Source organism: Falco cherrug, chromosome 9, assembly GCF_023634085.1.
Source record: "Falco cherrug isolate bFalChe1 chromosome 9, bFalChe1.pri, whole genome shotgun sequence".
NCBI lineage: Eukaryota > Metazoa > Chordata > Aves > Falconiformes > Falconidae > Falco > Falco cherrug.
In genome coordinates, this window is record NC_073705.1 from 38,948,483 (window position 1) to 38,962,953 (window position 14,471).

At 42.9% G+C, this 14,471-nt stretch overlaps 1 protein-coding gene across 5 annotated transcripts in view; it reads right to left on the bottom strand.

Annotated features, from left to right (window-relative positions):
• CCAR1 (cell division cycle and apoptosis regulator 1) overlaps positions 1-5,751 on the bottom strand; it is a 31,571-nt gene extending 25,820 nt beyond the window's left edge. For 4 of the 5 annotated variants that reach the window (XM_055719970.1, XM_055719969.1, XM_055719971.1 and 1 more), the window contains exons 1-2: positions 5,624-5,751; positions 4,650-4,768 (exon numbers count right to left, since the gene is read on the bottom strand). In XM_055719970.1, coding sequence (XP_055575945.1) covers positions 4,650-4,722 — 73 coding nt within the window. In that variant the 5' untranslated portion in view covers positions 4,723-4,768; positions 5,624-5,751. The remainder of the gene's footprint in view (positions 1-4,649; positions 4,769-5,623) is intronic. The other variant, XM_055719972.1, reaches the window with a different exon arrangement.
• Positions 5,752-14,471: the final 8,720 nt, after the last annotated feature.

The window sequence follows — 14,471 nt, forward strand, 5'->3', positions numbered from 1 at the left end:
TTATCTCAATTTGTCCATTAAGAAAAAAAAGTATTTTTTTGCCACCTCTACTGTCACATTAGGAGTATTTAGTATTAAATCGGGTATCATGTCATCTATAACTACAGATCAACTTACTAACAAAGGGCAAAGACAAAACACTGCTGAGATCCCCTCAAAGGATAACACCTGTAGCAACAAGTTTTTCAAAGCTGTATCTTGTTCCTACCAATTTGCCCTGAAGTATTCCAGGAGTTTAATTTGACTACCTTTCATCTATGTACTCAGTCGAACAGGCTCCAATTAAAAAAGAGGCAACTGTGTTTGCATTAGTTTAAAACAAAACAAAAAAAAAAGGGAAAAAGAGGGAAAGAAACACAAAAAAATAAAAGAGACAGAGAACGCATCACAGACTGAGTGTCAGAATGGACATCTGACTGCCATATTATTACAACTGACAACAGGCATCTGCAGCAACAAACAACAGCTTCTTAGGATTTCTAATTATCTCAGTAAGTACAGCGATGGAGATGTCTTCCTTCAAATGCAGACTGAAAAACCTCCATTCGCACCAAACACTGCATGGCACAACCATCCGACAGGGCTTGGATAGAAACTGGGAGTTCTGGGCTGAAGCTCAAGTATCTTTTTAGGTAACAAATCTCTGCTGTAACAAATGCAAAGATGGTAATTAGTAGTCCCTCTTGCTGCTTCTAAATTCCAGAGACCTTTTAAGACAGGGAAACAAAGTATGTAGCTACGTATGTCTCTTTGGTAAATGATGTAGATGTATTAGGATTACAGTAAAACAGTACCCTATCCAGGGCTTTGGATACTTTTCACGGTTGTCACAAATTGTGAGTTTGAGTCCTTATTCTTTTAAGTTTCTTCAAGCTTAACACACTTGCAACGCAAACGCCGTACAATCTACTCCAGAGAAAATTCCTTGTTACCAGTACACAACAGAAACTAGGCTCGGTATATTTATCAGAGGACATCCGTTTATAGCAAGCCAGCAAATTGTGCACCAGCTAATATTTCTTAGAGGCTCTGAGTTCCGCTGCATGCTCATCCCATTGTTACACTTTTCTTTAGTCACCTCATAGGGGACGCCAGCAATAACAGATACTGAGCTTCTGGCACTTTTGCTCTCATCAGTTGGTGCACTGCTCTTCGCTCTAATGCAATGAAGTTTTGCTGTAGCAAAGATGACACCGATCAGCCAGAACGCAGCATAGCTAGGACTTCCCCTTGACTACAGGTCTATGAAAACAGGCTTCACTGTGCAACCAGAAATAATAACCCTGAAAACAGTGTATGCCAAGCACTGTCACACAAATACAGCAAAGACATGTCAAAAAATAATAGCTAAGGGAATATTAGAGAATTTTCCTTTGCAGGTGTTTCAGGAATTTGCACATCATTATGTAAGTTAAAAGTCTAAGAAGTACTGGCAAAAAGCAATCTGTGCTATCCAGGAATGTTGTAATTTTTAATTTTTTAAACTTTAATTTTCTGTAGTAGGCATGATTTAATTTATGCTTTAACAACATTTTAACAGCATAGCAGGGACTTTATTCTGGTTTTGGCCATATGATGCACAAAACCACAGACAAGGAATAAAGAAACAATTTCCCTGTGTTACAAGCAGGAGTCTCTCTTCACATGTACATCTTTGCTGGCACCTGGAATTGCCCATCTATCTTCTAATACCACAGGCACAGACAGTAATTACTAAGCTATTCCAAAGGGATCCCAGGAACTCTTCATTACATGGCATGTCACTCTACAACTACCTTAGAGCGTCACTCCTTAACAATTAAGGGCCTTAACTCATAGTTACCTCTTCACCAGGACAGCATGCAAGTCAGCAATACAAAAAAAACCCAACACACCACCAAAACTCCCAACTCTGAAATTATCTTTTTTGCAATTATCAAACTGGTTCATAACACCATCACTCACCACTTCTGACAACAGCTTATGAAAAAGTTTATATCATGTTGCTTGTGTTATAAAAATCAAGGTCTCTTTCCCCAATACTCAAGCAACTCAATGCTTCGCAGAAGGAATATGACACAGATAAAAACAGCTGGCATGCATAAATACACGTAACACCTTTGGCTAATCTGAAAATATATAAAAATTTGGTAAATGTAAAATCAGTTTATGAACACTGAGATTCACAAGGGTAAGCCAATCTGCACAACTTCTTGAGCACAGCTGCAGGTCAGTAGCATATGCTAGTCAGCATGCCTGAGCACTGACAGCATCTCTCCATCAGGCAAGCAACCTAGCTGGACAGTCATAACTGTGTGTTGAAAGGTGCATGAAAGGTGACTACTTAGCTGTAGTCCAACAGTAAGCGCTGTTCTTCAGCTCTCAGCAGTGCCAGCATGCTGCAAACTGCATACTTTGCAAGAAGTGTATATCTTATAAATCATAAATCAGTACTGTCAATAAAAAAAGCAGAGGAACAAGTATATACATGGATACTAAAACAGGGGCTGGGCAGTAGAATCCCAGGGACGGGATTTAGTAGTACAGACAGGGAGGGAATAAAGGACACAGTCACTGTGTACTGCAGTAGCAACAGGAAAAGAGCTGCACAGGATACAAGAGCCTAAATGCCTTCAAGTGATACCGGAGAGAAGATATTACAGTGTGAACAGGGCTGCTAGGAACGCGAAAGAAGGTGGAACTAGCACAGGAAGGCGGCAAAAGTGCAACCAAATGTTGTCTTTAAGGGCTCTCACGTTTGAGTCAGGTGTTCCTGAATTAGATGAAGAGCTAAAAATCCCTGGAGATCCTGTCCTCAATGAGCAGGTGAAAAATCTATCACAGCAACTGATGCTGACCAGCCCTATCCCAATTAAATTTTGCACTTCATTTAAGGAGGCCCAGAAGCGGGCTGACCACAAGCAGTCCTAGGAATAAGAAAATGGGTAAGCTGGTGTGTGCTTCTAGTCCCTTGCTCCATTCCCCTCTTCTCCAGGGCCCCCTTCTGGTCCCAGCTCAGCAAGGTCTAAGATGGCTGCCAGCTCCTCCCCTTCCACAGGTTTTCTGCAGCCTTCCCTCTGAAACAACATGGAGCTGACCCTCAAGTCTTCCACCAGCATTTTTGATGCATTAGCTATCACATCAACCAACGTATCAAGACTAGTCCCGCCCAGATGCTGCCATCCTTTGATCACTCGGTATCACCCAGTCAGACACAAGAACCAAAAGCAAAGTTTGCCTCTTCCATGTTCCCAATACCGACCCTTTCCAGCTGTTAAACAGTTTCTTACAAAAGGAGAGTAGTGCCATTTAGATAAGGGAAGTGTGAGCTGTTCAGGGAAACGGTGAAAAACCGCTTGCAGGCAGCTGGTTAGGTACAGCAACAGTTCAGCTAGAAAGTGGGACTGAATGGGCATGGAGGAAAAGGAAAAGGCACACCGCGACAGAGTACTGTGAAACACGTGGCAGGTGGTGTGGCAGTTCCCTGAAGATACACTCAGATTGGACCAGCACCCAAAGGAAAAACTGGAGATGGAGGAGTAATTTTGGGAAAGAAAACTGAGTCAGAAGAAAGATCTGTTCTCTTCCCTGCCTCAGACACACACCTCCGAAGAATGGCAGACATTCCTAACTTTTGCTAAACTCCCAGACATAAAAGCACTGACAAAGGCAGTATGGCATTCAACTTCAAAACAAACTAGAACAAGATGCGAAGGACAACTGCAAAAAACATACAACTCTTTGGAAAGACATTTCTTCAACAAGGTTACTGCCTGTGCTCACCTTCTGACATCCTGAATTCTCAAAGTACCACAGCTTTATTGAAGCCTTTTCACATCAGACAATGAAACTAGAATATTTAGGAAACACTTTGTATTCAAGGAGAGAAAAAAGGCATCCCAGAACCCGAAATGCAAGCACCAAGATTCACCGTGCAGGAAGCTTCACATTCTTGGCTCAAATCTTTTATGCTATAAACCAATGTGGAACATGAAAATCTAGCCAGCTAGGTTTTCAAATACACAAGCCTGAAATTAAAGGCTTCTTATCTAAATCAAAGGAAACCCTCTATCATTATGAGGGCTTTGGTTATAGGGATCCTTGAGTTCTAACTTGGCATTAAAAAAATACATATATACCCCCTCTCCACCCAAGCAACAAATTCCAGAGACCTGTGCATTATGTGAAGTATGTCCAATATATTAATACGGACAAAATACTTTGTAAACATTGATTCAGGCTGCCCTGGGAAAGAAACTCGGGCAGCATTTAAAAAATCTGTAATGCCTTACTAGTGCTGTTATTATTTAATCTAGAGCAACACAATTTGATAAAAGGTAATTTGATTTGCACATCTTTGGATAGGAGTAACTTGATATGTTGTTTACTGACCAAGAGAATCAATAAAAATTCACCTGGGGTTTTACTTATTGCCCCTAAAAAAAACCCCAACAAAACCAAGTAAAACAAAACACAAACCCCACAACCCAACAGCTAGTATTAGGCAATGATGTTTAATGTCTCTGTTGTGTGAAAAACTCCTAATTTAAACCATTTAAACAGAATTTAAGTAAGTTAGTATGGTGCCACTCTTAACTACATACCCAACTATGGAATCTCCAAATCTACTAGATGTCAGGGTTCAAACATCAAGTGATATGTAAACTGACCTGGCTGAGATACTGCAGTGGCTGTAAACTGAGTAGCCCAAGGGGGATTCTTCTGTCCTCCAAACTGAGCCATGGCGAAAGGCAAAATCTCCTGGGTGTCTATCTTCTATAACTGCAATCTATTAAAATAAAGCGCAGCTACAATCTTTGAAAGATATACCATTAGACTATTTTAATTCTGGGTTAAAAAAAAAAAAAAGTAAGTATTGAAGGATTATCTTTACGCTGCTAAACCTGGTGGGCAACACGCATCCCAAGCGGGAAACACAGAAAGTTGCAGGACAAGTTAATGTGTTTTCCTAAAGGCACCAGCTCCCCCCCCCTTCCTAACAATGGGGTCGCGCTGATCGAACTCCGGAATTTCTTCCAGGTCCCAAGGCAGGCTAAGGGGAAGGCGGCTCTGCGGGACGAAGAGCTTTTGCCTTTCATTGTTGCTCCTTCCCGAGGCCGCGGCCACGCCGCCGCTGGCGAGCGCTGCTGCTTGGGGCCCCGCACGCCGCCGGCCCCGGCTCAGCCCCCGCCCGCCGCCCGCTCCGCAGCCACCGCTCCTGGACACCGCTCTGACCCCCAGCACCGCCGGCCCTGCACACACACACCCCTTTTTTAATTAGTTGTTGGGTTTTTTTTCTTTGCGCGCACAATCCGAGATACCCGCCGCTAACCGGGCCGCGCCGCCCAGCAGCTGGGGCACGGCACGGCAGCGAGGCCCGGGGCAGGCCGGCCCGGCGGCGGCACGGGCGGGCGGGAAGCAGGCGCCTCCCCACCCCCCGCCGCGCCGAGGCCGCCGCCGTCGCCCGCCCCTCCTCCTCCTCCTCCTCCTCTTCCCGCCGCCCCCGGCCAACAATGCGGGCCTGAGCGCGGGCCCGCGTCCGCCGCGCTCCCCCCCCACCCCAAGCGCCACCGGGACCTGCCCCGGGGAAGCGGCCGGGCCCTCCGCGCCCCGCCCGGGAGCCTTGTGCTGCCGCCGCCGGTACCTGAGCGGCGCCTCGCCGGAGCCATCGCCAGCCCCTCGGAGCCTCCCGCACCGAGCGCGCCCCCAGTGCGCAGGCGCGCCCACCCCCGCGCAGGGCGGCAGGCCGCGGCGCACACTGCTTACGTCCCGCGCCGCCACCGCACGGCGCCGGCCGGCCCGAGCGCGCAGGCGCGGGGCGGGGCCGGCTGGCAGTTGGGCGCGCGCCCGGCCTGCCGCGTGCGGAGAGGCCGTTAGGCGAGGGGAGGGGCCCCGGCGCCATCTTGGCCGAGACAGGCGGACGCAGGGCGGGGCGGTCGGGCCGCCATCTTGCAGCGGGGCCTAGCTGTTGTGGCCGCGGCGGGGTCCCCCTTTGGTCCCCTCTGGCCGCCGTAGGCGCGCCGCTCGGCCTTCCCCCCGCCCTACAAGCGACTGCCGGGTGGCATCTGTCTAGGCGGCTGCGGAGACACTTCTCAGGGTACCTAATGGGTGCTCTGCTGCCGTACGAAATAGGCAGCCCTCGGCCCGAAGCAGAGCCACGCGTGAGCCCCTGAGAGCTGACATTATGCGCACAAGCGTTCAGGCTGTTATGTGGGGGGAGTAACAGGATCATCTGAGGTGAAGGGAGAGCAGACTCGCCAGAGGGACTCATCAAAGCACTTAAGATGCTTTGAAACAGAAATTGCAGCCAGGAATCATTGCAGTAAGTAGTTCAGTAGTTCATGTGCAACAGTAATTTCGGATCCCGCTTTTGATGATGTTATAATTGAGCCCTTCCATCCCTTAAATAGTTTTTTACACAAATTTGCTCCAGGTTAAATATGCATATGGGCTCTTCCTTAACATTTGAAAACAAAGTCAACAAGACACACTTTGTAAATGAAAATGGGACTTTGGAGTGTTTTATTTGTTGTCATTAAAAACAAAGCGATGGAATAAAATCTTGAGAGCAGCAACATTAAACTCATCTGCAGTGGGCTGGATTCTGTTGTAGGGGGGCAGTTAGAGAAAGAAACAAGAGACCACCGGTGAAGGTGATTTTCTGTCAGCATTTGGTACTCAATAATAAACAAAAGCTGATCTGCCTTAGCTCTTTGATGTATATTGCAAATTACAGGGTTTAGATGTTTGACATTGATGAGCATATGTCTTAATTTTCATGCTTTAAATTTAGGCTACACATTTTACGCCCTATGCACTTCTCTTCCTGGTGTACCTCTATCCAGCTCAGTCAGTTGACTGAAGCAGAATCTGTGCTCTTTAACCTGGAAATAAGATTTGAGACTAATAAGGTAACGGGGCTCTCTCCCACACTACAAATTAAAGGAGAAATTGTTGGCAAATGTCATACTTTGATGAAGTAGCTCTATTCCTGGGTCTTTTGGCCCAAGGCCATTTTATCCTAAGATGCATAATTTTTAGCAATGCTCTCAAAGTCTTAGAACCTCATGGGAAACCACAGGCCTGATTTCCTGTACCTCACGTAGAATATTATTTCGTGTACTTTCTCCTTTCCACATACATATTGGTACCATTAGCTGGCACATTTTGCTGCTGTTGTGTATAGTACACTGATGACTTTTGCATTCTTTAGGTCTTTGTATCCTCTTCTCAAGGTAAACCATGTTGTTGTGATGAGCAGTTACAATGGAAATCACAGTGAAAAAATGTGAGCACTTCTAGACTTTTAAAAGTAGGTGCTCTTAAGTGTCTTTCAGGTACGTTGGACAATTTAATCCAAAATTGGTGAAGGGGCAGAAGTCCAAAAGCTACAAGATTTCTACAAGTTACCTTAATCAGGCAAATTGAGAAAAAGATACAAATTAGAAGGCAAAAAACGTAAAGGGTATGCTGCTTCCAGCCGTCTTGGTGTTTATGGGAGTTAAGAATTTAAGCTGGGAGGTACTGGTATGTGTGGAGAGAAATTATAACTCTTAGAGCTTATAGTCAAAGAACATAAGTATTTTGGCACAGTCAGTACGTTTAATAAAGATGAATGAAAAAAATCCACAAAAGACCTTTGGTATCAGGAAATGCTACACAGTAGTAAAATCTCATAGTGCACATAGTTAATGCTTTGGATCTCTGGCCTTTAGTACTCAGCTGCCTACCTTTGCTCAGGAGAGCCACGAGGTTCATCTGTGGCACTTTCCACAGTGGAGTTCAGTGCTCTTTACTAACCAGAGTTTTTCTGGAATAAAAACATGTATATATCCCCTTTGAATATAGGCTCATCTGGTACTTGATGAGATACTGTTATTTAAAAAAGTTTAAAACTGACAGCTTTCTGATTTGTTTTTTCAGCATCTGTGACTGAAAGAGCTCTCAGAAACAACACCTCCTTGTACACCACTTAATCATAGAGATAAATACATTTTCGACTACAACAGCACCCAGCATTACTGATTTAGCACTCTAGAAGCAACAGCTAATATACCAAAAGCATAAACACTGAAGTAGCAAGTAGAAGCATGCTGATCTTCATATTGGGTGTAGGTGGAGTACAGATTGAGAAGTGGGTATCACAGGTCACTGATGAGCATGCTGGGTGTTTAAAAAGCTGCGTATGGTTTGCATTGAGATAGAGGAGTTTCTCCATTAGCTCAAGGAATATGATATCGTACTGTTTCTGCATATAGTATGAATTTTGGACCTGCAGTGATGTTGATATATATCAACATTTACCACATTATATTTGTTGGTTGGTGCAGTATCTCGCCTTCAGCTGAGAAGGAAAAAAACTAAAATACTGTAACTCATTTCAGAGATACAAACACATTTGTCCTTAGTGAACCTGACTAATTATTCCAACTTCAGATCTCCAGGATGTCAGAGAAGCAGAAAAATAATCACATTTGTACTTAAACAAGTCTTTACTGTCTTCAGAGTGCTTCTAAGGTGTCTTGTAACACGAACTGTATCATGAACTTAACCATGAAGCAAAAGTGTTTGCTGCAGGGGTTTTGCAATCTTAAAAGGAACGACTGCATATCAGCTGAAAATCACATTTGTTGTTGCCTTTAGAAATATGTTCTACCTTACAGCCTTGGAAAAGTAGAAGTCCTGTTTTTGAAATAAAGTGAAACAAGTCCTGTTTGGTAACTTTATTGATGATCCGGACAAGGGGATTGAGGGCACCCTCAGTAAGTTTGCAGATGTCACCAAGCTGGGTTGGTTGATCTGCCTGAGGCCAGGCAGGCTTTGCAGAGGGATCTGGACCAGATGATCTTTTGAGGTCCCCTCCAATCTGGGGTGTTCTGTGGTACATAAACATCACGTGCAATATATGAACTGGTGAAGTTAGGTAAGGGAATTGGTAGTGATTCAGTCAAATAAATAAAGATCATGCTTTCAGAGAGCTCAGAGAAGAGTCTTGCCTCTTCATGAAAGTTGTTAGCATTTATTGATGTTGCAAAAGGAGTTGGAGACCCTAGTCTGAAAAAGGTCCCATTTCTAGAATTTTTATGTAAGGACTTCTAGTGAATGGCTTGTTCTGATTAAAATCTACAAACATTTACTGTCCCGAGTTAAAAAATTGCAGTCTTACAGTACAGAGAAAGGGCAGTAAAGTCTGTACATCCCCTAAATACTGAATTTCTGTTGCATCTCTACTCTGTTGTGTATGTTTGTGAGATTGGATGCTCTTGTATTTGTAATTTAAGTTTAAGGAAGTAGTTAGGTGTATTTGACAGGAGGTTGGTCCTTCCTAAATTCAAGTTTGACCCTATGTGGTAGAGGGCTGAGTCCTAGAATATTTTACAGAGCATTGCACAGCTGTTTGCACTGGGATTACATGCAGAGGTTTGACTCAGTGAGATTATTAAGGGATTGGTCTTGATACAGCTCATTTTACTACCTCTCATTCATGCCACTCACATCTCTAACTCGAGAATAAGGGTTTCTGCATTTTGCTGCAGTTTATACAGATAGAATACAGCATTTAATCCCACTGTGATCCCAGTAAGTAGTACAATGTTTATTTGCACTGAATTTAGAAATGAATGGAATGAATGCTTTCCCAGGCAAAAAAAAAAACCTCTTTATTAAGGTTGGTAGGTGTTCATAGCTGTACTTTAGCCTTAGTTGAGTATCTGGCACTACTCCTGGTGCTGAAGATGGTAGTGCAGAGGGGCTAAGGCATACTTTCACAGAGGAACCCCAGTGAACTCCATCAAAAGTACCAAGAATTAACTCTTATCTAAGCTGTAAAGGTCTTCAAGGGTTTACAGAATGATTTAAAGGTAGAACACATTTCTCATACTCCACAGCTGCATTGTGTGTGATACAATTAATATACACCACAGCTGCGTCATGTATGATACAATTTGGGAGCACATCCCAATATATTTCACAAGAAGGTTTTTGATTGTCAGTGTGATGGCTAAAGGGGATATGACAAGGGATGTATATATAACAAGGCTGGCTCAGTTCCAAAGAGGTTCTAACAGAAAACTGAAGCAACATCCACCCTAATATAGCCATGCCCAAAGTTGAAGTTAATTTTGAACAAATTAAAATATTTAGAGAAACTACCATTTTTAGAAAAATATTTGACATTAGTTTAAAAATCATGTAGAAAAATTAGTCTGTTAATAGGACAGTGCTGCCCACAGTGACAGCTGGACTGGAAAGGAGAAGGCTCTTATGATGGAAGTGATGAAAGTCTTTTCTTACAGGGCTGCTGTAGTGCAGGTAGTGGCAGTGCAGAGGAGATGCATGCTATTAAATGTGGTCTTGCTGTTACCTGAACTGTAGTTGTTGGCTGCAGTTATGGCATAAATCCTTCCGTAGCCTCTGTGGTTACATTGGGGTCGGGGGGAAAGCAGCTTAAGTGATACATAACGATCTTCAGCTAAAGATTTTGGAACATAGACTAGATTCAAGAGAGAGGCATATATCTGTAAAAATAACACAAGGAAGCTCTTAGCAAATTTCTGCTAATAACACTTAGAGGATATTCTGAGGTAAATAGAAGAGTGAACAGATTGTCACTGGTGCCAAGATGAAATGTAACCTAAATAGCGTCTTGGTGCCCTGGTAATGGGGCAACTTACCACTAGTGAGGACTCTACTGAATACATTCCTATTTCAGTTCAGAGCTTGGATCCCTGTGCAGGGGCCTGCAGGGTCTGTGTTGTTTACAGCTATTCTTCTGCCAATCCCATGAAAGCTTTGCTTTCATTCAGTTGAACTGCTGCTTGGGCACAGTAATTTTATATAAGCAACTAAACATTTTTTCCTAACCAAGTGTGAAATATTTTGTCTTCTGAATTGTCCCGTTTGACACTTCAAAATTCGAAAAAACACATTTTTATAATTAAAAAGGTGTATTAGAAGGAAGCCCTTTTGAAAATTGTTTTGGATTATCATAGTTAATGCTGAAAATTCAGAGAAACTTATTTCTTGCCAAAGGGAGAAATTTTTTGGAAACTAACCATCTTTTAAGAGTAAGGTAATTCTTAACTAAAATCAGACAGATTTGGTTTCAAAGTTTATGAATTTTTGTTTTACTTAAACATTTAATTTTAAATCAGAAGTACTTACCTAAGTCTTGTCTCTAATGTTGGTTGAAGGAGAAAATATTATGGTATTAGTTTAATGTGGAGGCTTCCTGTCTGGGGCTAGGGAAAGCTATCATATTTGACTCATGGAAGAAAAAAAGAGGCATAATTCATGTTGATCAGGGAGCACAGGAATAGCTGCCCTGCACGAAGGCATAGGTTTTAAGGATTCCTTTCTTCTTACCCAATCTGACTTATATTAGAGTGCTTTAGGAAAGTCCTTAGTGCCTTTAGGAAGGCCCTGTTTTTCTAGGTGTATCAGATTTGATTGTGTATATGAGAAAGCATTTCTCATCTATCTCCTTATAATCTTGGGGTAATCAAGCTATGTGAAAGACTGAGTTAATGCGCTTCTATAGGCAGGCAATAACAAAGAGCAATTAGAAGAAAAATCCTGACCACCTTTACAATCTTAGCTCTGTTGCCTGAAAAGCAGATCTGAGAGCTGAAAACTTGTTTCCCTTCCACTGCTGCCTGCAGTATTTAGCTTCTTCTCATAGCAGAGCACCAGCCTCTGATCTGAAGGATGGACAGGCATAATTCCCAGTACAGTACAGCTGAGCATAGAGATTCAGAGATTTAACTTGCTGTGGAACACATGGGGTGTGATTTGCAGGAGCCGGGAACATCTAGAGAACTTCTACGTGCAATGACAGCCCCAAGTAATGTCTCCTTCAGTGGGAGACAGCAAAGGAGAATGACTAAAGCTTTAATTTCTACTCTGCTTTGCTCAAATGCAGTAGATATTACATATAAAGGGAATACTTGCCTGTAGTGTGTGGGGTGATCCAGAGCCTCTGGCACTTGAAAGGCTTGCTGGTGAGCACTCTACAGTAAAGCGGTTTTTTCTCTTTTGGACTAAGCTTGTCAGATCTCACAAGAGCTACAGCCTGAGGAGGGTTGCTAAGCAGTGTCACACCTAGGCACTTACAGCTTCTTACAGTCATCACAGAACAAGATAATTTGCAACAGCCCAACGAATTTCACCCTTAAAATTTGTAGCAGCTGTAACCCAGATGAATCCTGACAAGGCTTTCTGCTGTTGTGGCAGTGAGATAGGGTCTACCACAGAGGTATTTGCTTGATGAAGCACAGGATTGGTAGTTCATTTCCCTGAGGGGATTCCTGAAGTGAAGGGAGCTGGATCATCACTGTGCAGAAACAGAAATCTACATGTAAAACAAAGCAGTCACAAGAAACTGAACTGCTGACTTCTTACACCACAGAAGGCAAAAGTTTTACTGTTCTGAGTTGAAAAATAAGGCTAAGTCATGATGCCTCTGGCAGCAATTCAGGACTACTTCAGAATCCAACAGCAGAAGAGAGTTACCCCGTTATGAATGAATGGAGATGTACACATGGTATAGTGGGGATTTTAAGTAATTTTTGGCCCCGTGTAAAAAGAGTTTGACATTTTCAAGAAATCAACTGCCAAGAATTTTGTATAAGTGATGTGTATCATAAAAGGAAGAGTATCCAGAAGTAAGCAGACTGGACAGGGAATTAGAAGCCCGTCTTAAGAGTTGTACTCCAGCCAATGGTTATTGAAACAGGTGGGTTTAAATTTCCACATTTAAAAAATATTTCTCTAGTGTGTCTTCGATTAAAAACACAGATGGGTACTGCTAGTAATTGTTTTATTGCACACTATCTAGGCCATTTCTTGAACCAAAACACTACTAACTGAAGCACTAGCTTGCAGGTGTTTAAATTACATTTGAATATGATGCTCATTCTGATGTAGAAAATTCACCCAAGGTCCAATATTCTGATGAATAACCCTTTTGAAGATGTAAACTAATATTATAATATTTAACAACAGGAATCAGCATTAGTAGCATTCAAGAGCAAGCCCTGCTGTTCTGTGGTATTAGAGTACTGCAGGAAACTAACTGTAGCACTAGCAAAAAAGTTTTTCCTGCAGTTTATTGTTAACAGTTAATACCAAAGTATTGTAATTTAAGGCCATAACATCTTAAGAATGTAAAAGCAACCAACTGTGTTACATCAATATTTATTACCTGTGTGGTCTATATAAGAAATCCGACATATGAGAAAGCACTGAAGCCACCTCCAGGTGTTGAACTCTACAAGACAAACTCACATTTGGAAACCATTCAGGGATGCCAGAGTAGGTAAATTTGGTTTAGTTTTGTTCCCACAAGCTACAGGTGAAGCTGTGTTCTAAAATCTCTGTGTGTAATATGCTCCATCTTTGAAGAAGTGTAGCTCTGACTGGGAACACACTACCTGGTGGGAATGCCAGGGGAGGCAATATGCAGTTGGATGGCAGTACGTGAAAGGGAGCTGGAAAACGTTCCTCATTAATGTCTCTAATGATGTTCTTGGGTCTGCTCAAAAGTCTTTTTAAGCACCATTCAGAATCCACATGCCTTCTTAGACACCTGTGCCATAGGTTACATACTCTAGTATCAAACCATGGGATGCATAGCTCTATTGAAAGATTTGATAGTACAGTTTGGAGGAGGCCTGGGGCAAGCTGGGAGATGTTGCTATAAAACCCCAGTAATGACTGTCCTCTAGAAGAGCAGCAGATTACATAGGAGGGTAAAGGCTTCCTGTTGGATTACAGCATCCAGCTCCCAGGAACTAGATGCACCATATCACATAATGTAGTTTATTTCTAGGGAATTACTGAAGCCTGAGGACAGCAGTGGTTTTCAGCCCTCTAGGAGATTCCAGTTATCTGGAAGATTATTCTAACATCAGCTTCTTCTACTGCACTTACTGGAGAAGGTAAAGAAGCAAACAGGAACATTCAGAATTGTATTGCTCCTTTTCTTCAGATCTAAACAACAGGAATTCTGCCTGGTACTGTTGTTCTGCACTAAAATGTCACACAGTAAAGCAGACTAGTGCTGAGGTCTGTTTTGTCTTGAGAAGTAAAACCCCATACCCTCTGATTTGAAGCAAATGAAACGTGGTCTGTTTCCACTGGATGGGAATTAAAAGCCACAGTAAACTATTCCTATACCATTGCTCTGCCAGACAGAGTGGTAGGAAAAAAGACGCTGTGTAGACGTGTTCATAAACTGGTTTGTCCTTTTTATCAGAATTTTCTGGCAGCTTCTCTTGCTGTACAGCTCTGCCTGGGATGGGTCAGTCCTGCATGAAGCAGAGGCAGATGATGACAGAGACCAGATTTATGCCCATCCCTTTCCAGTGCAGAAATCCTGCTGACTTGGGTGAACCCACTGTAGTCCTGTAGGGCTGAGTTAATTCATAAGTATTTTTCCACACGTAAAAATCGTTATTGACATTAAAATGTTACGAGCAAAATTTCTGCAGGGA